The sequence below is a fragment of the Nanorana parkeri genome, unplaced genomic scaffold (genome assembly GCF_000935625.1).
Source record: "Nanorana parkeri isolate BGI_ZX_2015 unplaced genomic scaffold, ASM93562v1 scaffold146, whole genome shotgun sequence".
NCBI lineage: Eukaryota > Metazoa > Chordata > Amphibia > Anura > Dicroglossidae > Nanorana > Nanorana parkeri.
The window spans coordinates 821,153-846,188 of record NW_017306414.1 but is presented as its reverse complement, the minus strand read 5'-3'; the positions used below and the strand labels follow the sequence as shown (position 1 = coordinate 846,188).

Below are 25,036 nucleotides of genomic sequence, written 5' to 3'. Positions count from 1 at the left end.
ACATGCTAGCTGTTACTGAAACCTGGCTTCAGGAGTCCGACTCTGCCTCCCCTGCTGCCCTCTCCCATGGTGGCCTACATTGGACGCACTCACCCAGATCCAATGGGCAGAAAGGAGGTGGAGTGGGAATCCTTCTATCCCCTCAATGCACTTTTCAAGTTCTGCTTTCACCTCCGTCTCTATCCCTCTCCTCTTTTGAAACCCACTGCATTCGCCTATTCTCTCCAATTTCACTGAGGATTGTTATATACCGGCCACCAGGACCAGTATCTTGCTTTCTGGATGACTTCTCTGCCTGGCTACCCTACTTTCTTACCTCAGAAATACCCACTATCATTCTTGGTGACCTTAACATTGCTACTAACATTAACACCCCGGCTTCTGCTCAATTTCTTAACCTAACCTCTTCTTTTGATCTAACCCAATGGTCAGACACTCCTACTCACTCTGACGGTAACATACTAGATCTTGTTTTCTCCCACCTATGCACTCCTTGCAACCTCTCCAACACCCCTTTCCCCCTCTCAGATCACAACCTTCTCCGTTTCACCCTCCCCCTATCCCCAACCCTGAATCCCCCTACACGGCACACTGTCACCCGGAAAAACCTTCACCACCTCGACCCTTCTCTTCTCTACTCTGCTACTGACTACCTCTATGACAAAATCTCACCGCTATCCTGCCCTGACCTGGCTATTTCTGTCTACAACTGTTCACTTCATCCTCTCTGGACACCTTGGCTCCCCTCACTACTTGCAGACTTAGACCACGTGCACTACAACCATGGCAAACAGCTGAAACCAAAAATATCAAGAGACATAGCCGCACTCTTGAACGACTGTGGCGAAAAACTAGATCCCTGCAAGACTTCACCCTGTACAAAGCTGCCCTCCTAAAATATAACTCCTCCCTCCGTGTTGCCAAACAGACTTATTTTGTCACTCTCATTAACAAACTCTCATCCACACCTCGCCAACTCTTTTCTACTTTTAACTCTCTACTTCGTCCTCCACCGCCACCACCCACTAACTCACTCACTGCCCAGGACATTGCCATTCACTTCAAAAACAAAATAGATACAATTCGGGATCAGATCGCCACTGTGCAGTCATCTTCCCCTATTCATGTGCCAGACCCTCCATCACACTTGTTACTCTCCTCTTTTGACCCCATCACCACAGAGGAGGTTACAAAGCTTCTCTCTGACACCCACCTGACCACTTGCCCCCTGGACCCTGTTCCTTCACCGCTACTTCGGTCACCCTCATACTCTATCCTACACTCTCTTACTCACATTTTCAATATCTCACTCTCTACTGGAATCTTTCCCTCCCCTCTGAAGCATGCCCTGGTCACCCCAATACCCAAAAAACCCTCAATGGACCCTACCGACCTCAATCTCAGACCAATCTCCTTACTCCCATTCACCTCCAAACTCCTAGAACGCCTCATCTACAGCCGCCTAAGTCGCCACCTAGCTGACTCAAAACCTTCCTGACTCCTTACAATCTGGCTTTCGCCCCCAACAATCCAATGAAACCGCCCTCCTTAAACTCACTAATGACCTACTCACTGCTAAAAACAAAGGCCACTATTCCCTACTTTTGCTATTAGACCTTTCTGCTGCTTTTGACACTGTTGACCACCTGCTCCTCCTCAAAAAACTCCAGTCACTTGGACTACAAAACTCTGCTCTCTCGTGGTTCTCCTCCTACCTATCTAAGCGCTCCTTCAGCGTCCCCTACAATTCTAAATCCTCCCCTCCTCTTCCTCTTTCTGTAGGGGTCCCCCAAGGCTCTGTCCTTGGACCGCTTCTCTTCTCTATCTACACCACCTCCGTGGGTCACCTGATCACCTCACATGGCTTCCAATATCATCTCTATGGCGATGACACTCAAATCTATCTTTCTACTCCAACTCTCCCTCTGTGTCCTCTCGTGTCACTAATCTACTATCCGACATATCCGTCTGGATGTCGCAACACTTCTTAAAACTCCATCTCTCAAAAACTGAGCTCTTGATATTTCCTCCCGCCCGTGCACCTTCTCCCGCCTTTTCCCTTGAGATCGTTAACACAACTATCCAGCCCTCCCCTCATGCCAAGGTCCTAGGTGTCATCCTTGACTCGGACCTCACCTTTCTTCCCCACATCCAATCACTATCCAAATCATGCCGCCTTCACCTTCGTAACATCTACAAAATACGCCCCTTCCTCACCAAAGAAACCGCAAAATTACTCATCCACTCCCTTGTTATATCTCGTCTTGACTATTGCAACTCCCTCCTCATTGGTCTTCCACTACACAGGCTCCCCCCCTCCCCCCCTCCTTCAGTCTATCATGAATGCAGCTGCTAGACTCATCCACCTAACCAACCGCTCAGTGTCTGCAACCCCCCTCTGCCAATCCCTCCACTGGCTTCCAATAGCCCAAAGGATAAAATATATTAACAATCAAAATATTCAAAATATTAACAATCCGTTACAAAGCCATCCACAACTCTGCCCCCGGCTACATCTCAAACCTGGTCTCTAAGTATTACCCTAACCGTTGGCTTCGATCTTCCCAAGACCTCCTGCTTTCCAGCTCTCTTGTCAACTCCTCCCATGCTCGCCTCCAGGACTTCTCTAGAGTCTCTCCCATCCTCTGGAATTCTTTACCCCAACCTGTCCGTCTGTCGCCCACCTTGACTGCCTTTAGGCGATCCCTAAAAACTCATCTCTTCAGGGAAACCTATCCCACCTCAACCTAACCGCTCGACTATCACGTTCTCAAACAATTCATCCCCACGCAGCTCCCTCATGTATCACTTCCCCCTCCCTTTTAGAATGTAAGCCCTCAGGGGCAGGGCCCTCCTTACCATCTTGTCTTGAATTGTATTGTGATTGTAATCTCTGCCCTACATTGTAAAGCGCTACGCAACCTGTTGGCGCTATAAAAATCCATAATAATAATAAGAAGTGAATAATAAGAGGAGTAAATGGAAAGCAAAGGGAAAAGAATGGTGGGCGCTTGTTTTTTTTTTTTATCCAATTCCTGGCCCATCTGTAAACAGGCCGGTTCTAGATGTTTTTTTCACATAGACCACAGATTTTCTGTGGTCTGTGTGAATTGTTCCCAGTAGAACAATGTTGTTTGAACTATTCCCAAGAGGCAGTGAGGTTCTTCATTTGTATAATAATGTTCACCCTTTTAAGCCATATGGTCAGGGGGTGTTTGTTACCAAGTGCTGGGCATGCTTTTGCCGCCTTCAGCAGATGTATTAAAAGCAGTTTCTGATATTTTTCTCCTAGACGGATGTTTGAGCAGCAGGAGGATACTCTCTGATGGAAAGTATGATCTATAAATTGGTATACAGTACAGTTCGCATTGTTCACCTGGTTCCAGAAGAGGGTTCATAGTAGGCATTCCTAAAAACTATGTAAGAGGGTTCATTTTTCTCCTGTGGCAGTGACCTCTGTTATTCGAGTGGGGAAATATTCTGGAGATCACAAAGAGGGTTCAGCACCACCTTGTGATGCTTTTAATTTGTGATTGAATTCCCCCCCCCCCCCACCTCTGGAAGGAGGTTTAGGTAGAGTTTGGTTCCTCTGGGCTCTTGTTTACTTTGCAGACCTGTTCAAAAGCCATAAGAGGTATCAGAACGTTCTTGGGGTTTTGGAGGGAGCACAGATTTCCTCTTTCAGGATATCTGAGCCAGTCTGAAGTTCCACTGGTGGCCACCATTCTTTTTTCAGACCGTAATTTATTAGATAATATCAAGCCAGCTTTCCTCCATGCCAAAGAATGTCCTATCGCACATGGTAAAATCAGGGTGTTCTAGTATAGGGGACATGGGACATGGGTGAGGGAAAGCTATTGCGTTCTCTGAGTTGAAAGTAACCTCTCTCAGGGTAGTGCCTATCAAGGTGTGGGTACTGATGTGGCAGAATGAGGAATGGGACAGTCAGGGAAAGGCAAGTATATGCTGCTGGGATTGGAAGTGTTAGAGCAAATCTGTTGCTTTTCTCTGAATAGGCAAAGTACATATTTTGCTTTAAAGTAGAGCTGCAGCTAACTATTATTTTCAAAATCGATTAGTTAGCCGATTTATTGAGTTCGATTTTAATCGGATAAAAAATAAAATAAATTTTAAAAAATGGCTCCAGTGATGGACTACTACTTTGTATTGAGATTGTAGTCCATCACAGGAGCAAGCTTGGAGCGGTGGAAGTAAATAATAAAAAAAAAGTGTGGTGTGCAATATAGTGAAATAAAGTATAAAATGATATAGCAATGAATGGCACTGGCTATAGAGGACTACAAATCCGAGCAATTGTACATTACACAGCACAATACAACCAGCTACAGAGGAATACAACAAATCCCAGCAATACAATATAGCTGGCGGTATTCTGCATTGCACTGTATAATGTACTATTGCTGGGTTTTGTAGTCCTCTATAGCTGGTGGTATTCTGCATTGCGCTGTATAATGTATTATTGCTGGGATTTGTAGTCCTCTTTACAGCGCAATGCAGAATACCACCAGCTATAGAGGGAAACAACAACAACAAATCTAAGCAATAGTACATTATACATACAGTGTATAATGTACTATTGTTGAGATTTGTAGTCCTCTGTATAATATACAGCACAATTTACCATCAGCTGTAGAGGAATACAAATCCCAGCAATACATTATAGAGCACCATTTGGGGGGGAGTGCAGGCTTACCTGAGCAGTCTTCCAGCAACTTGCTTCTGAGATAGGGCCTGTCTATCGGCGATTGTCATCCCCCCACACCTGCTCCTCACTACTTCTCCCTGCGTCCCTGTGCCAATCGTGGATGTGGGAGGGCGGTGAGCGTGAGGCGGGGAGGAGTTGCGGCGTGGATGTGGGCGGGTCGGGCAGCGGCGAGCGTGAGGTGTGGAGGAGGTGCGGTGCGTGAACAGGGCCAACTAACCTGAAGCCGATTAATCGATGATGGAAAAAGTTGACAACTTTTTCCATCGATTATAATCGATTATGTCGATTAGTTGTTGCAGCCCTACTTTAAAGTGCATATACTTGCAACCACAGCGGTGTGGGTTGAAATTGTGATGGATTGTTACATTTCTCAGATCGGTAAGATGCTTCACTTTCATAAATAAACACTGGTGTGATCAATGCTGAACACTACAGTGTTCATAACCGAGGAGATAATAAATATTCATGTTGCTTCCTGTTCAGTGTTTCGCTGACCAAACAGTAGTATCTTTCATTCAGCCTGGATAGAGGAATCTCCCTGTCCCCCGCTGGCTATTGTATTCCGACAACGGAGGGTATGCCACTTACTGCCTAAATATCTGTGACTATAGCTTTTTGGCAGCAGTCACTTTTTAGCCAGGACATTTTGGACCAGCTCCTTCCACAAACCTCAGTTGGAAAAATTGACTTTTGTTGAATACAGTGGTGCTGACTGGGCCACACGCTGGTTGACATTCGAGTATATAGCTAGCTTTAGCGAGTGCTGGAGCTGCAGAAGATCAGGGACTTTGTATCCTCAATCTTTTTCCATCTCTAAAAGGAAAACATCAAGAGCCTGTTTAGATCCCTAATAAAACACCCTAACAGTACTGTTAAAAAAAATATAAAGAAATAAACACCCCTTCAGCCACAAATAGTGTACAAGTGCTCCAGAAGGCATGCACACACACCCACTAGTGCACACGTACATTGTGTGTATGTTTAAAAGTGGAGCGCAGGGCCTAACAGTAAAAAGGTTAAATATGTCCTCTGAGGCGTATTGTTCCAGTTGAAAAAACGCGACAAAATGCTTCACAGAAAAAAATCCCATTCATTCTTATGGCCCCTGCTCACACCTGAGCCTTTGTCGCAATAAGCAAAGGGCCTGTCCCTGGAAAAGGTACTTTAGCTTCATTTTGGCAGATTACATCTCGTTTTGTCTCCATAGGGTCAATAGGAAACGCTTGAGCGCACTTTTCAATTGCTTTTGGGCGTTTTTGCACATTTACATGTGTTATAATCTGCTCATAAAAACACACGAATACTGCACGTGTAGTGTAAAAACGCACATCTAAAAACGCACCACAATTATCGGAAAGGTCACCAGCACACCAGTGGATAGTGTTCAAAAATAAAGTGTCTTTTAATCACGTGCATGTGTCTCATCAAAACTTGCAACGTTTCAGGGTCCCCTTTTATCAGGCTTAACATGAATTGTTGTTAGAAACTCAAAACCATATATACAAACTCTAAAACCATGTAGCCCAATCAGAATACCCAGCGTGGACAGGTCACACCCCTCTGATGTCATTAAGATGTCACATTGCCGCCAAAACAATTTTAAAAACATTTAAACATTTTTTTTCTAAAAACACACAAAAAACATGCAGCAAAACATGCGAGTTTCTGCGTTTCCAAAACGCTGTCGCCTAGGTGTGAATCAGGCCAAGGATATAATATACCCATGGATGTGGCGTTAATCATGACTTGAGTTACTGGTTAGCCACATGCTTCTAGTAAAATCTTCCCACTTTTGTCTGTTCTGTGGAAAGAGTGAGACTGACTTGCTCTTTACTATCTGCTCTGTTCTGCACTCCTCTGTCCCCAGTGTGTGGGTGGAGACATCACTCCTCCTCCTCTCTCATTACCTGTTACCTGAAAGTTGGGAGGTAAAGTAATCTGAGACCAGCCTCTATGAGGCTGACTGCAGACGGTGACATTTACATTCCTCAGACTGCAGCAAGGCGGAAGAGGGAGATCTCGTTCTGATTCAGCTGAAAGGACTTGCATGCCTGTGAAACAAGTTTATTTTTTGTTTTTGCTTTTTTCCTCTGACACATTGGCTGCTTCGTTTTTGTATTGGGGATTTTTTTTCCTTCTAATTTGTACTTTGTTTAGTGTCGAGCTGGAGCGGAACAGAGATCTTTTCATAACTGTCAAACTGGTCATTGCTAACAAACCCTGTGTCATATGTATGCGATTAAGCTGCCAGGCAACTTAGTGAGCTCCTGTTTGAAAAGCAGGAAGCAGGAATTTGCAGGCTGGTGCTCCTGTGAGTTTACAGCCGTGACACAGAGCTGGTTTTATCTGTTTCCCGCATGCTTTCTTGGAAAACTTTTTTTTTTTCTTTTTTGACAACTAGAGCAGCCACTGTTTCTGCGTACGGAAACGAAAAATAAACTCCGTAGTTTTTTACTTTTTACACTTTTTCTTTTGCCCTATCCTAGCCAGGAGGGCTGCATGTAAAATTGTGGGCACCTTTTTCCTTTTTATTTGTTGGATATGGAAGTAGAAGAAAATCTTGCTGCAGAACCCCAAAGCCCAGGCTCTTTGCCTGCAAGCGAGTTGGTTTCGGCTACACCGTCCCTGCTGGGTAAATTTTCTATAAAGTCGTTTTTTGGAATGACCACAAAGTTGGATTCTATAAAACCCAAAGAGGGCGCAGTTCTGAAATCATTCCGTTCTCTGGGGAATAATGTTGAAGTACAAGCAACCCCACCAAACGGTGAAGAAGGTGAAAGCGTCCATGAGCACAGTCCACAGCTCATCACAGTGCAGGAAGGTAAAGTGGAACCTGAAGAGTTAAAAGAGGAGCCTATAAAAGATGAACAAATTAGCCAAGAGGAGCACTTGGGTATGGATTTAGAGATTATAAGTGTTGTGGATTTACACCAGGAGGAGGATGATGTGGATTTACACCAGGAGGAGGACGAGGTGGATTCACAAGTCATCAAGGGACAAGGTAAAAGTGATGAAAACAAAAATCATCCACAAATAGATCTGGGAGGGACAGAAGCCCAGGTTTTACAAGAGCAAAAGGATGAAAAAGAGGGAGTGTACACAAAACGTCTGAATGCTGCAGACATTGCTAATGATGCAAAGTCATACATGCATTCCATCACTGACACTGTCTCAGATCAGACAGACTATGACCAGGATGATCTACTGGTACATGGCACTCTAGTGCACATCTCCAGTGATTCAGATTCTGACACAGAAAGCTCTGAGCAGGATATCTGCCAGGGAACAACAAAGGCTTCTGTGTCCCAACATTTATCTGCTTCTAATGTATCACTGAACAATGGTTCTGAGCAGAAGCCTGAAACGCAAGATATTGAAGATGGTAATGCCATAGAAACAAAACCGCAAAATGGACTGGACTTTGAAAAGCCGGAATCTGCAGGCCCCAATATGGATGCAAATGCCAATACCACAAAGAATCTAGAAGGGAGCGGCCCTTCAACTCCAGCACCTAGCCCTACACAAGATACCCCGGAAGAAAAGCCATTTCAGCTCCCATCATTTTTTAGCAGCTTTCGTGTGCACAAAAAAGGAGCCTCTGCAGATGACAAGGAGACTGTCACCGTGAAACAAGGAGATAGTGATTTGGCCTTGCTGAAACTCTCCCAGCCAGTGCAAAAATCTATTCTTTCAAATGTCTCACAGGTCCGAAAACGTGAAGTGAAGAAGCCAGTAGAGACCAAAGCTAGCTCTAAATTTATGGAGCAACTCTCTCAGCTTCTGAATTTTGATATGCCAAAGCAAGAAGAGGAGGATGTACCTCCAGAGAAAAATGATGAAGAGACTCAGCAGATAGCAGTCCAAGAGGAGAAATCCACTGTCCAAGAGGAGAAATCCACTGTCCAAGAGGAGAAATCCACTGTCCAAGAGGAGAAATCCATTGTAAAAGAGGAAAAATCGGAGTCGGCATTGGAGGCTTTTAAATCTTTTTTCACAGGTGCTCCAAAAAAGACCTTGCCAACACAGGATTCTCCTGACCTAGAAGCTGTGAAGCGCAAGCAGAAGAGTGAGAAGGAGTCACTGAAGTCCATCTTTGAAAAGGCCAGACCCATAGAAAATGACCAGACTACTGAAAGAAAGAGTGTATGTGATTTTTTTTTTTTTTTTTTTTTTCTGTTTTTTCTCATTTAGATTTTGTTTAAGTGGACCTTTTACACATATCTTTTAAATAACAACAAACACACCTTTAGAAATATTTAGTAATGACAATATACAAACACATACTTCTTGATAACTGCAGGCTTTGTATTGTTTGCATACCTCATTTATTTTTCTTCCCCAGTCTTCTGACAGTGGTCATGTTTACTAAGGGCAAATTACTAGCTCTCATTACTTCCTGGAACTCGGCCACATGTGACTAGACATGTTCTAGTCGTCAATCACTGGAGCCTTTTTTTTAATCCGATTAACCGATTAATCGAACGTAATAATCGGCCAACTAATCGATTATGAAAATAATCGTTAGCTGCAGCCCTAGTGCCAATGCACATTGTCTCAGGGGAGCAAAATGCTTTTCCCTCATCAGATTACAGATGAGATTTCTCAGCAATGCTCTGCTGATAAGGCAATTCCAGTGTGCATTGTTTTGGCAAACTGAAGTCACTTTGCCCTTTCAAAGCAGGAAGTGAATGCTCTGCAAGTGTAAGTATTTCAAAATCACAGCATTTTACACCTGACCTATAACATGTCTGTTATTATTAATTATCATACATGGAGGGATGCAGTGGTAGAATTTTATTTTTAAGTGTAAAGGTCCGCTTTAAGTTTTCCAAATGTTAGTGAGGCCTTAAATGGCAGCTAATGCTTTGAGAATGCTAGTAATTCCTTTTTTACCTACGTTGGCAGTTCTTATGATTAAAGTGACATTTAAAGTCACAAATTCCCCCCCCCCCCCATCATTTACGGCATAATTGCCTTAAACGATGCCTCCTTGATCCAATCATCTTCTCTCCAGTAGTTTTCAGGAGTCCCTCCAGCGCTTGTGCCGCTCTCCGATCGAGCGCTGACTTGTCTCTTTCTGTCCCACGGAGTCTGTGCGGATTGACTTACCCTGGGTCTCTCCTTTCCTCCTGGCCAAAGATCTCTACTGCGCGTGCGACCGCCCCAGAATCTTTGGATGGGAGCATGCTGCAGAGACGCAGGTAAGTTTAAACCTGTTTGGTAACTTTTTTTTTTTTCTTTTAATGTTTTTGCATATATCTACTGTTTGGTAGCAGTAGATATATGCAAAAACATGCAAGGCTTTAATAACCCTTTAATGTTAATGTGTAATAAAGCTCCTTACCTGTTTTTGTGCATGGCAACTAAAACAAAATTTTTGCACCCAGTGAATATGCTAGTAAAGACATTGCTACTTATTTACAGTAAAGGTTTCTATATTCATGACTAATTCGCTGTGTGCTTATAAATTTGTTTTTTAATGGAGTTTTTCAGAATAACATACTGCACCTTAGACTTGCACAAGGTTATGTTGTGTAAAATGGAAGGCACTTAGGTCTATGAATGTTGAATTAATAAATGTATGTGTTTGTGGGTTGTTTTTTCTTTTCATGTTTTTATTTGTGCTAGCTATATTTTTATAACTTATTTGCAGGGTGCCTGTTTAAACAGGTCATGCACCATTCTGAATTACCTTCAGGTTTGTAGTTTGAAATATAAGCTTATGGTGCTTTGAAATGTCTAGTGGTTTTATTTCAGATCTTATTTTGGTTATATTTTTTATGTCTTACAGCCAGACATAAGTCCCTCAGATTCAGAAGACCGGACTCCTGGCAGGCTTCAGGCAGTGTGGCCACCACCTAAACCCAAAGATGGAGAGGAGAAGGTGGGGATGAAATATACTGAAGCAGGTAGGCAGCTGCCATTACAGACATTAATTTATAATGACGGGGACAAATGACAAGGTCAACACCCCATTGTGGCAACTGTCCTAACGAAAATCTGTGCCTTGCCATTCCAAGGTAAATTAGTAGGTTTCTTTGAGGCCCCCTCCCCAGCAGTACGTTCAGCTTTTTTGTTCCCCTACTGTTCCATTCAGGGGCAAGGAAAAGAATCCTAGTGTAAGCTCATTGTTGCTCTATATGAAGCTCACACAAAACCGAGAACTCTTTACCCACCATTGTGTGACAGCAGTGAGCCAATCGCCAACCACCAGCGCTGCGAGGAAGAAGAATGAGTTTTATGCTGCACCATTCCTAGAAGTGATGGCTATTTACCTTTTAATCCCAGCAGGTAAATGGAGTGGCGAGAAAGCAAAAAGTTGTAAGTGCTGCTGGGGTATAGGAAACGTTAAGCAAACCTGTTACCTTGCACGGCACATGCAAAACACAGGTTTGCTTTCCACTTGGATAGCTTACACTTGCTGCGAGTTAATCCCCTTAGAGCTCTTTGCATTGATTTGATAAATGCACATTTAAGAGAGAACATGCAGATTTTTAAACTTAATAATTTCGATTTATTGGTGCCTAAGGAGTTTTGATATGACATTTACCATTTCCTGCATGCCAGAGCTTTCAGATGTCTGCAGTTAAGACACCAGGAGGTTCGGAATGTAGTTAATGGTCTCTGTAGTATCGATGCCAAAAGCTCTGCCCATTTTAAGTAAACTGGGGCATGGGTTTAGCACTGACAGCAGAAGCTGATTTCTATAACTTGGCTGTAACTAAAAAAAACTAAAGTTTGAATTGAGTAGAATTTAAGTGACACTAAACTCAAGAGTTAAATCCAACAAAATTGCGTACAACTACCTTGCCTATTAAAAACATGTAGTGTCGTTTATTTGTGCATTGCTTGGCTGTAGATCCTCAAATCATCTCTGAATTCATGTTAACACTGTCCTTCCTTCTGGAGGGTGGCTGCGTTTGTTCCCCATGGTCCCTGTGTGTGTTGTAAAGTAGCCACTGCTCCAAGCTCGCTCTTGTGATCGACTACAATCTCACCTTTAGTTTATTGATTTGTGTTGAGATTGTAGTCTATCACGGCAGTGAACTTGGAGCGGTGGCTACTTTATAACATACACATACACCATGGGGAACAAAAGCAGCCACCCTCCAGCAGGAAGGACAGCGTCGGCACAAATTCAGAGATGATTTGAGGATCTACCGCTGAGTGATACACAAATAAGATACATTTTTGTTGTTGGGTAAGGTACATGAATGCATTTTTAAGATTTAGCTCTCGCGTTTAGTGTCATTTTAAAACACAATGGCTGGCCCCACCTATACTATTCCAAAATGTGTTGTAGAACTTTACAATTGCAAGTAACTAAACCTATAACTAAGAAAGTGGAAAGCATTTTCTGAAGTATTCAACTGGACCAATGTGTAGGAAATGTAACCTTAAGGAAAAGCGCTATAACTATTCATTCAGTGTATATTTTCATTATAGCCAAGTCCTGTAAAAGAGTGAGAGGGTCACATACAGTCCACAAAAAAGAAGTCCGACATGCTTGCCTCATTGCTGACCTTTCATTGTTGGTGTAGTCTGCACAATGCAATACCACTGGAGAAACAATATTTGTTTCTTACCACCCCAAAAAAAACATACAACATCGTAGATAATTTGCATTTCTTCAGATTTAAACATGAGCTCTGGAGAAAAAACTTTTCATAAAAGTTCGGTCTGGTGATTTTCTTTTTGAATCTGCTCGTTTTTAAAAATGGTCAGCAAATTTTGCAATGTACAGACTGCAGCTGCTGTATTAATGCCTACAGCCCACATGACTGCTTTCAAATTATAGTTGTGGAGGTAAAGAGGGTGTTGAATGCAGTTGGTGAAGACAGCTCCTAGTATGCACATTTTATTGTGATTGCAGGCAAGTCAGTGCCTAGAAGAGAGCAGGAGCTCTTCTGCTGCATTGGGGTGTATTCACTTCTCCTGTTGCAATCTCCATACTTACAAATAGAAAACAGATCTGAGAACTCGGGCACAAAGATACCATGAGATCCGCTTTTTTTTTTTTTCTATTTAAGAAGGTGTTTGTAAGCTTTGGTAAGCTTTGAGCAGCTGATCACCATTTTATTCTATAGGGTCTTGGCATTCAGAAAATATATAATGTTGGGAGGTTTTACATCATTTTCAGGCCTAAAATGTGGAATATAACATGGGTGCAAAAATTGAAAAAAGGGCCTCAGTCATGAAGGGGTTAAAACAAGCTGCCAGCAGGCTTCAAGAGGCTTCAGCACTACATGAAGCTTGTTGAAAACATGCTGAAGCCCAATGGGAGTCTGAACTCCACTAGCTTCCTAAAAACTTTACAAAGGCTTTGCACGAGCTTGCTATACACACTGTTCTTATACAAGCTGAAACGTGTGTGCACAAGGCTTAAACGCAGGAAGGTAGTAATTCTTAGATGTTTGGTGTTTTTGGGCATCTTCAGCAATAGCTTAGGGGGCTGTACCTGGGCCCTGCTGGATTGAAAATTGCTGGGCCAGTCTAAAATGTGGCCTTCAGGGGGAGGCAAGTCAGCACAGCATTCCCTGATCCACTATTGGTCTGTGTTTAGGTTTTGAAATAAGTTTTCCCATTTTATTTCCCCCACTAGGTTGCGCAGCTTATCAAAGTTAATTTTATTTTTTCAGGGTACATTTTCACTGTTTGGTGAATTATGTAAAGCTGTGTTTTCTTCATCTGTAAATAAAAATCCTGTTTTTCTTCCTTGCAGGTATTCTTTGCAAAGGGAATTTTTATTTTTACTTGGCTTCACCTCATTCACTAAGCGAAGTGAAAATCCACTTTACAAATTGAACATGCTCTCTATCCCTTTTAATAAAAACCTCATCTGCACTTTTTTTTGACAGTGCAGCATAGAGCATTCACATATGTTCACATTCCCTTTAGCAGGTATCATTGCTACTATGTGCTAACAGTCTACTAAAGTGACCCTCTATTCTATTAAAGCCCTTTGATTACTGTAAATGTTTTTAATAGTAAGGGCTGATCTCTGCAGGTGATTTCCTTAATGGCGTGCATCTTGGCAGCACATTGATTTCAGTGTATTGCAAATTAGGTGACTGAGTAAAAGATTAACATCACCCATGTAGTGTAAGCCGTAATAAACATCTCATGTGGAGAAAGAAGACTCCAGCTGGTCCGCTTTGCTTTTCTTGGCCAATTTCTGTGGGGTTGTGGAGTGCCCTGGAGGACCCAATAATTTTTATAGAAAGCTGAATTTTGAAAAAAATGGCTTGAATTGATCTCAAAGTTAGGACTCCGATCTTGTTTTGCAATGCACATTTTTCTGTTTTGTTTGAAAACCATTGCTGGTGTTTTTTAGACATGCAGTTCAGAGCAGAGATAAGGAGCTAGGTAGAAAAGTCAATTTTCATATGGCTTCTGTATGTTTAGAGGAAATGATGTGAGAAATGTGGTGTATTGTATTTGTCATGTGAAAGAAAGACCATGATGTGTCCTGTTTTTGTTCAAAGTGAAGAATAACACTGTGTGCTGTTAGTGTTAACTTCACTAACCATGTGTGGAATATTTATACATCTCGTCAGTTACTAAGAAATGAGACAGCTGTGTCAGTGTTGTTTATGGGAGTGAGTTGGTTAATTGAGGATGACTAAGACTGAGGTGCTCAATGATTTCACATTCTTGTGTTGTAGACACAATACATTTTTTGCAGTGTTGTTGGGCTAAATGCTTTCCTATATGAATGATCACCTTCAACTTGTACAAGTAAAGATAATTCCCAGGTTATAAAGGGACCTAGATTTAGAATACTAGTTTTTACCTTTTGTATAAACGTATAGTATAAGCAGGGACCGGTCAGCATCATCCATTTGTTTCGATGTTCTAGAGTGATGAAAGGAAGTCTTGTGTTTTATGGCACATTGCATATCAACATTACTGTGGTGGAATAAACTCGTGTGAAAATGGAAGTACACCCTCTTCTATGGTTTTAAGTAGGGATGCACCGATACTTGGTATTTTCATGTGTACTCGTTAAAATGCATTGATACTAAGCGCCGATACCGGTGCTTTACATTTTTTAACTGAAGCCGGCACTTAACAGGCACCACCATTCACAGGAAGGCTGCAGAGGTCCCCAGCAAGGTAACTGCCTTAAACTTGAGCTCTATTTTGAAACACTTTTCTATTAAATTCATAGCTGATGCAATGGAACCCAGAAGATTATAGAACACTAAATAAGGCTAACATCTGATTGTCTTCAATGAATGTGACAAGTTTTGTTTCTTCCTTATTGTGGACTATCACAGTGGAAGTAGAACCAGTTTTTCAGCCTCACACCCTGTCATCTGATATTACACTACATTGTACCTGCTTGTTAATTTTTTAGCCTCTACATCCTCTCCAAATCCACTCCTAATACAACCTCATGTGTGTGTTGGTTTAAAGCAGAGTTGTTGACTCATAACATGTAAATCGTGACTCACAGTATGCCGAGTCAAGTCTTTTTTAAAGGATAGCTTTATCATGTACCACAAGCCTATTGTCTACTCGGCTAGCATGCTTTTTTTTTTACATGAACAGATCTAGGTTAGATTTGCCACAGAGATACCTGCCCAAAGGGTGGCACATAACTGCTGTGGATAAATGAGTGGTAATTGGTGCAGCTCTGTTACAGCACTGTGAAGGGTACAATATGTGCTGAATACTAGCACCTTGTTAAATATTTTACCTTTTAAGAGAATAGCAGCACACAGGATTTAAAGTGAATGCTGGTTGAATCTTCACTGGAATGGAGTTTGCCAGCTTTGGGGGTACAGGAGGGAATTTGAACTGGAGGATAAGGGGGAGTGAAAATGGATTAGTTGATGGGTGGGTGATCACGGTGCTTTTAGTGTAGCCTAATGGAGCAAGCAAACCTGGGGTATGTGTAATGGCTGAGGGAGTAGGATGGAAGCAAAGGGACAAAATAGGTTGGCAGGAATAAAGTGGAGAGGTGACAGTAAGGAAGATTCTTTGAGAACAGTGGTAGCTAGATATTCAGTAATTCTGCAAATTAAAGTAAACCTATTGTGAATGAAATTTAGATGCTGATAATGCTGATCACATCTTTCTAAAAATTGTTTTTGCCTGGCTGTTATGTGGAACTACTAGCTTCAATATTTTGAATAATTGACACAAAATAAGATTGCTGATTAGGAAGATCAAAGAAAAGTCAGATGTCATTATCTGCGTACTTGTCCCCAAGTCATCGACCAGCCAAATAAGCTTTTTTTTTTTTTTTTTTTAAGAGTAAGATTTTACTGAGCAGGATGAACCACTGGGTGCTGCGGGAACTTAGGAGATCGACACATTTGAGAGTGCCAGTTTTCCAGCAGTCTGGAAATCGATCCATTTTGCAGTCTAGCTTGTAATTAATCATTCTAGATAAGATGGGAGTAGTATAACATAGTGAGATTCAGGCTGACACCCTATTTTGTTTGAAGCAACTCCCTCTGCAAACATGAGGCAGAAGCCAACTGTAATTTTCTGCAGCTGAACTATGACATGCAGTAGTTCCTATTAATCAGACTAAAATTAGATTCTGTTAGCCCAAAATATCACAACTATACCACCAAATATGTTTGAGTATGTACAAAGGTTAAAGCATATGCATTTAAAATATTATATTTCTAATTAACCTTTTGTAAACCCCAAATGAGATGAGGTAACCTGTTTGCTGAGTGGATTGACCCACTCTTCTTATGGAAAGTGCTCCAGCTCTCACAGGTATGTATGGGGCCTTTCCCAGACTGCATATTTCTGCTCTTTCCATAGATGATTGATATGATTCAGATCAAAGCATATACAACACACTTTAGAATAGTCCATTGTTTGATCGTGGCCATTAGCTGTGTGTTTTGAGTTATTATTCTGTTGGAGGACCCATGGCCTGCGACAGACGGAGCCTTCTTAAAATGGACAGTACATTTAGCTCCATAATTCCTTGATACTCTTGAGATTTAATTGTCCTGCAAAGATTCTGGGCAACCTGTGCCAGAAGCAGCAAAGAGACCCCAAAGTACAGAAAAAAAGCGATGGATGGTGCAATCAGACACTGATGTACCTTGACCCTGGAGTTCAGCTTGTATTTCTTGTCAACCATTTGCACTAGCCTTCTGTTTAATCTTGGGGTCATTTTTGCTCTTGTGGCTGCAGCCAGAGAGGTTGACTGCACCACTGATAGACCTTACATTTCTTAATATTTGCAACTATAGTCACAGGATCATCAAGCTGCTTGGAGCTGGTCTTAAGCTGGCCATACACTTTGTGAGTTTCAATTTCATCAAGAACCACCGAGATTAGCACAGTGGGTGCCCCTGTCGACACCCTTCCACCCGTCATCCCTTGATCACAAGAGCAAAGGAGCTGGTTGGAATATCTTTGGTCGAATGGTGCTTGCAGCCAATCAACTGCAGGCACGGTGTGTGTATGTTGACAGCAGGGAATATCTTCATCCATGCTGCTTAGTGTTGGAGGAATCTGTGAAAAACAAAACAACAAAAAAAAGTACAGTGTATGGTAAGCTTTACAGCATTTATCCTTGACATGTTAGTCTATAATTTTCTTTCTGATCTCCTCAGACACCTTTCACCTTTTGCTTTCTCTGCTCCATGTTTATTGTGGTTTACAAAATGATACGAAAGACATTACACCATAACTCCACAGGAATAATTCCCCCAGGTTTTCTGACACCTCACCCCTTATAACAATTCAATCACCATATACCTTAGCATTATGAGGTTTTATGAGGCATCAGACTTCAATTTAATTAAAAATAGCAATTTATTATTCCAAATGATTTAAATACATAAGCATAAAAAAACCCATGTTTGCATACATGATTCCACTAAATTCTACCTCCCGCTGCCACATGCACATTATAAATACAGTGTTCATATCTTTACATCCAAAATACTTATTGTTTTTGTATAATGCTGTCTATTCATGTGGATATAATATTCATAGATCGTTTCTCCACTGTGAATGTGTTGACTGCCGACGCGTTTCGCTGATAGGCTTCCCCAGGGAATAGGAGGCGATTTGTCTATGGCAAACACATAGTCAATTTCTTAGCATTCATCAATTATGATCAATCAACATTTCCTACTTTTGTGTACACACACACACACACACATATCTCCATTACATATTGTAGTGACCACTACCATACGTGATTGGTAATCCATATCTATACGTATTCCACGTCTGTCGAAAGACAAATCTTTATTCTACCCACCACATGATATGCCATTATATAAGCTATTGCCAATAAACACCCACCCTCCCCCATTCTAACCATGCCCCTTAAACATACATTGCTCCTTACTCCCTATCTACTTCCTCCCTAGCCCTCATCCCATGAGTTGAACTTAACCCCTTCATGACTGAGCTTGTTTTCAGTTTCTGTTCGTAAATGACTGACACACTTTTTAAATTTTTGCTGTGTGATTCTTCCACATCAGTAATATAATTTCTTACTAAATGTACCCACACATAATATATGTTGTTTTTTAGAGGACAGATAGGGCTATATAATTATATCAAACATGTGTACCTAATGCCTCACTTCGAATAAAATATAAAAAAAAATGTAAACTTTTTTCACAAGTTTTGATTATTATAATTTTTTCAATTTTTTTTTTAAATAAAAATTATAGTATAAAAATATATTTATATTTAATGTTTATGTCAGTGTATTTATTTTTTTGTCAGTTTATATCAAGCAGTCACTATGAGCTAATAATAACCTTAGAGACTGATCCTGACAGCATGTCGGAAACAGATCTCACTAAGTCCCCATTCACACCTAGGCGTCAGCGTTTCCGCGCTTTTTACGCACGTTTTCCCTTTGTGCGTTTTTACGTGCTTTTTGCGCTTATGCTCGTTTCCACTAAATGCACGTTTTGGACGTGTTTCTGCATATGGGTGTATTGAGTGTTGTCCAATGAAAAGAGGTCCTGCCCATGACATAAACTCCTACACATTAGCCAAAGGGTTAACAACTACAGCCTTTCATCAGCTTATGAACTACAAGTCCTGTGATGCATTTAAAAGTCTGTACACCCAGAAAAGAAAGAGGCATGACACCCAGAGGTAGCTGCATACTGTGATTTGTAGTTCCACAACACATGGAGATCTGCAGCTGCACAGACCTACAATAGCCACACAAGCAAGCAGAAACATAAGCTAAAAACAGTGCACCTTGTGATTATGCTTTTAGTGCTAAGCACCCCCATCGGAAGTGGTATTAATCAGCTTAGTTGCCATAATTGAAAGTTCATGGAGATCATTTTGGTTTTTGCCCAAGTAAAATAAACTCCTAGTTTATTTTTAGGCCATACATTTTTATTAGTTAGAAGATCTGACCAAAAATACATGGCGGGCACTTAGTATCTTGATCCCTTCCATTGCAGCAAGTAGAGTGATGGACTAACTATTAAGGTTCACAGGATCACTGAGTGGACCACAAATGAGCAAGTCATGAAATATTTCCTGTGATACAGCATATAGATTTTATAGACTCATTCATACTACTTCCATACAGGCACTTAACCTGCATGCCCTTAGATATAAATGGGTAGCCTCTTTCAAATCAGTGGTGTGTGTTCTTGACTGGAGCAGGAGGTGCAGAGATTTGGGGGGATGTTATGTAACAAAGCAATACTGTGGATTCCGCTTAAAGGGGTTCTAAACCCTCCTTTTTTTTCCCCCTATATCTACTGCTAGCAAGCAGTAGATATAGGGAAAAAAAAACAAAACATTTTTTTTAGACTTTAATGTCACTTTAAGTTGAAAATTGACAAACACAAACTCTGGAAACTGATATCTAAAATTCACTTTAATTGTGTTTAATAGTTAACGGTGCTTGATTTTTAAGCTTTAACTCCTGAGTTCAGTGTCTATTTAAAATGTCCAATTTGCATCTTTTGGATAGTCTGGTGCTCTCTCCATATTCAAATTTAATACTGCTGACAAATATAATGTAACTTTTTTTCCTAGCTCCATATAGGTTCTATTTGGAGTGTTTTTTTTTTTGTTTTGTTTTTTTAAAAATATTTATAGGTAGGCCAAACAAAATACATTTGTCACTACCTACAGAAATGGCTCTTTCATACGCTGCTGTAAACACGAAACAAACCTCTTGACAGGCTACACCGACAAAACGCGTTTTAGTAGAGTTTGGAAAGGTTAAAACTTCTCTGTGCTTTCCTGATATGGGCTCTATAGATTAGACTGGGCTTGGTGGGAATCCAGTTCACCCGAGTTTGCCCAGGCACTCTCAAAACTGACCGCCACCCCCTCCTTCTGACCCAGCCAGTGACTAGGGCATTCCCTACCACTTTAACGTATAGCTGCGGTGCAGGGAATGCATATCCTGGGAGGAGGGGGGTTGCAGTCACAGTTATGAGCGGGCTGCGGCGTACCCGGGCGAACTGGATTCACATCAAGCCCAGCCTCATCACTAATGGTGAAAACTGCTTCCCCATTTCTTGAACTTGTATTATAGGGACAGGAAGTGAGGAAATGCCACCCCAGTCGGTTCACATACAGCAATATTATTCTGACAAATTTGAACTCTTTACCAATAAAAAGTCTGCAGTTTAAATTATGGGAGCCATGATACCGCTTGTTTTTAAGGTGCGTCCGGCTCTGACGGAACAGGTGCAGACATTTGTGTTTTGAATTGCTGTATCTATTATAGCTTGATTCCACTACTATGTACTGTTTAGTTGGTCTTAAATGAGGCATTTTTATCTGAAGGAACAGGCTGCTTCAAATGTTGTTCACCTCTATCACTCCATATGCAGTAATTGTCATAGAGAAACAGTCCTACTGCCTTATGAATGGTCCTTAGGGAGAAGACAGTACCGCTACCTTACCCCTGTTCTACACCAGTGGAAAGAGGAAACCTGGCTATCATTTCCAACAATTGCTTTTTTTTCTTTACCCAATGTTGCTAGTTTTTCCAGTAGAGTTTTATGTAGATCGTACATTGCCATAATATGTGAACAGTAGTTTTGGTTTGCAAAAAAGATGCAGAAGTGCTATATTATTGTAGTATTGTATGTATATACAGTGGGGCAAACATTTATTTAGTCAACCACCAATTGTGCAAGTTCTCCCACTTAAAAAGATGAGAGAGGCCTGTAATTGCCATCATAGGTAGAACTCAACTATGAGAGATAAAATGAGAAAACAAATCCAGACAAATCACATCGGCTGATTTGGAACAAATTTATTTGCAAATTATGGTGGAAAATAAGTATTTGGTCACCTACAAACAAGCAAGAGTTCTGGCTCTCACAGACCTGTACCTTCTTTAAGAGGCTCCTCTGTCTTGCACTCATTACCTGTATCAATGGCACCTGTTTGAGGTTGAGGTGTCTTTTATACTGATAAGTTCAAACAGTCACACTCCAAACTCCACAACGGTGATGACCCAAGAGCTGTCGAAGGACACCAGAAACAAAATTGTAGACCTGCACCAGGCTGGGAAGACTGAATCTGCAATAGGCAAGCAGCTTGGTGGGAACAAATCAAATGTGGGAGCAATAATTAGAAAATCAAAGACATACAAGACCACTGATAATCTCCCTCGATCTGGGGCTCCACGCAAGATCTCACCCCGTGGGGTCAAAATGATCACAAGAACGGTGAGCAAAAATCCCAGGACCACACGGGGGGACCTAGTGAATGACCTGCAGAGAGCTGGGACCAACGTAACAAAGGCTACCATCAGTAACACACTACGCCGCCAGGGACTCAGATCCTGCAGTGCCAGACGTGTCCCCCTGCTTAAGCCAGTACATGTCCGGGCCCGTCTGAAGTTTGCTAGAGAGCATTTGGATGATCCAGAAGAGGATTGGGAGAATGTCATATGGTCAGATGAAACCAAAATAGAACTATTTGGTAGAAACACAACTCGTCGTGTTTGGAGGAGAGAGAATGCTGAGTTGCATCCAAAGAACACCATACCTACTGTGAAGCATGGGGGTGGCAACATCATGCTTTGGGGCTGTTTCTCTGCAAAGGGACCAGGACGACTGATCCGTGTACAGGACAGAATGAATGGGGCCATGTATCGTGAGATTTTGAGTGCAAACCTCCTTCCATCAGCAAGGGCATTGAAGATGAAACGTGGCTGGGTCTTTCAACATGACAATGATCCCAAACATACCGCCCGGGCAACGAAGCAGTGGCTTCGTAAGAAGCATTTCAAGGTCCTGGAGTGGCCTAGCCAGTCTCCAGATCTCACCCCCATAGAAAACCTTTGGAGGGAGTTGAAAGTCCGTGTTGCCCAGCGACAGCCCCAAAACATCACTGCTCTAGAGGAGATCTGCATGGAGGAATGGGCCAACATACCAGCAACAGTGTGTGCCAACCTTGTGAAGACGTACAGGACACGTTTGACCTCTGTCATTGCCAACAAAGGATATATAACAAAGTATTGATGACCTTTTGATATTGACCAAATACTTATTTTCCACCATAATTTGGAAATAAATTAGCCAATGTGATTTGTCTGGATTTGTTTTCTCATTTTGTCTCTCATAGTTGAGGTCTACATATGATGCCAATTACAGGCCTCTCATCTTTTTAAGTGGGAGAACTTGCACAATTGGTGGCTGACTAAATACTTTTTTGCCCCACTGTATAAAACTGTTGGCTTGGGTGTTATGCCACATCTGCTGCTTTTTAAGAGCTTGTGTCGCATATATCAACTCTGCCTATTTACTCTGAATTGTCTTATGCAGAGAGTTGTGTTTTTGATGGATTGTACTCCATTTTCCTTACAAATATTGATGCATATTTAGACTGAGATCTTTGTAAATGGCAGGGCTGTTTAAATAGATTTGAATGCCATTCTCTCATCTTATTTTCCAGAATACCAAGCTGCTATATTTCAGCAGAAGAGACAGCACAAGGAGGAGGTGGAGAGTCTTAAGGTATATTTATACGGTGAATAATTTATTAGTTAATGGGGCAATGCATTAACATTTAGGGGGTCAGTTTAGTGGTGCATGTGATAATTGGCTCATTTCAACAGTCTACTGGTTTGTCTGTCATTTATAAACATCTGTCGCTTCCCATAGGATTTACTGATTTGCATTCTTCTTTTTGACTTATTTTTTAGGCTTCACCTTGATAAGCAGATCCACATTCTCCTATCACTACGTTGAACTGTTTCATAGTTTCTGTTTTTAAATTCATGAATTGTTATATCTGAGATCTGGATGAATCCAAGGAAGTAAAGCCTGGATTCACCCAGATTTTTGTAAATGGGCCCCTGAAAGGGAATCTTTACCTTGCATCCTTGATCTTTTTGATCATTGGCAGTATGTATTTCTGTCACTTGGGGGCAGTGTTGCTCTCTATTGTGTTGCAAATGCACTAGCTGTAATTGTCAGCAGTACGTAAAATATTTAATACACACAAGTTACCAGTGTATGTGATGTGAGAGAACAAATTTACATGTTCTCTTCTATGCATACAGGTTTTCATACACCAAACGATTCAACTGATTGACCTAAGCTCTAACTAGGAGGATGAGTGAAAATCACTCACCTCATAGTTCTCTGGCTATTATGTGTGCCTCAGTATTCAATAAATGTAGTATTACTGCAGTATATTTAGCAACAATATCACATTTTATGAATACTGAGGCAGAAACATAAAGATCTATTCAGCCATATGGTAACCTTTCACAGGTCTAATGCTGCAGTGCAAAATATAATGGCCTTATTGCAAACAAACAGGAAACGTACTAATATTGTTACTATGCTTCAACACCTCTGTGCATTGTTTGTGCAAAGTTTTTGTTGTGTAGAATACCAAGCCAAAATGTTTTTTAAGCTTTAAATCCTTAAAAAGATTCTACTTCCTCTATTGCCAAGTAGCTTTATATAATATTGAGCATTGCATAACGTAGTGTAGAAGACGTCAATGTCATAGATTTGGTTAATGTGATACTAATATGGTATGCACAAAGATGTAGTTATATTATAATTATTGGTCATTGGCTGTAAAATGTTTGTGTCAGGTGGACCAGGTCTTTTCAAAAAAATGTAAATAGTTTTTTGCAATTTCATTTTTTTTTCCTCACAACTTTGACATTTACATAAGTGGCACATCGATTTCAGTAGACTTAGCATTATGACCTTCAGTTGCAGGTGGGGTCCCATAGTACAATGGTACCTCGCTTCACGAACTCTTCTGTTCACGACCAGAATCGTCGAACGCATTAAGTTCGTGAACAGAGGTACCACTGTATATTGCTGTATTTTAGGGTTGTATGGTCATAAGTTAGCACTTGCAACATCACACATCCAACTGCCGTGAAGCTTTCTTCCTTATTTTATCTTATTTTATCTCTCGTTAATGGAGAACAAGGTCACATGGGAGGAGCCAGGACGTTACTTCAGTAATGTCCAGTCAACAGTGATTGATTGACATTTAGCGGACACCATGCTTATATACCTATACACACAGCTCAGTCCTAAATGTGAATATTGCAAGATACTAAATAAACCAGATGCTGTATGTTACATGTGCTTGCAGTCCAGACCAAACTGCACAACACAAACACTAGACTGAGCTACCCATCCACACTCTGTAGTGCTTCTGTAAAGTGGATAATGCAGCACACATTATCACCTAATACCATGAGGAACACAAACTCGGTTGTACTCAGTGTTAAGTACACTGTTTGCTACAGTTTCTTTGTCCTAGTTCACAGGGTCAAACTTTGCAGCAACTCTTTCTCGGCTAGATGAAATTTGTTCTATGGAAGCTGTGTGTTCCACATAGGACAAACAAGTGATTGACACCCACTGAAGCCCAGAGGGTGTGTGAAAGACAGTGATTGGGTCATAGGGGGGACTGGGCATCTGCATCTATAATTCTGCTTTAAATATTGTGGCATCACAGGTTCACTAGAAAATGCCTGTACTTCATACCGTATGTCAGGCAGCAAAGGGTGATGTGGCACACCAAGGCACAAGCCACCCTGTCCCATGTGGAGATTCTGGGACCATTGACGGCGGTAAAGGGGGTAGACTAGTGGCTGATGTTGAAGATGCAGGTTCCTTTCTGGGTTTAGATTTTGGAATTGACAGGGACTGAAAGGAACATCAGAAACTGTGTCTAGAAAGTGAGAAATGGGTTTCAATAAATGTCGGATAACACTGGCCACTCCGAATCTTGTTAGGATTAAATGCACCTATTCTAAATACATGTGACATTAATTTGGAGGGGTTACAAACTGGTTTTCCATGCGGATCCCTGTACTCTTTCTGA

General features: G+C 41.4%; 1 protein-coding gene across 1 annotated transcript in view; it reads left to right on the top strand.

Annotated features, from left to right (window-relative positions):
* The first annotated feature begins 7,235 nt into the window (after positions 1-7,235).
* Positions 7,236-25,036, top strand: part of FMN1 (formin 1) — a 154,791-nt gene continuing 136,990 nt past the window's right edge. Inside the window, exons 1-3 of the mRNA XM_018554194.1 lie at positions 7,236-8,869; positions 10,518-10,635; positions 22,625-22,686. Coding sequence (XP_018409696.1) covers positions 7,268-8,869; positions 10,518-10,635; positions 22,625-22,686 — 1,782 coding nt within the window. The 5' untranslated portion in view covers positions 7,236-7,267. The remainder of the gene's footprint in view (positions 8,870-10,517; positions 10,636-22,624; positions 22,687-25,036) is intronic.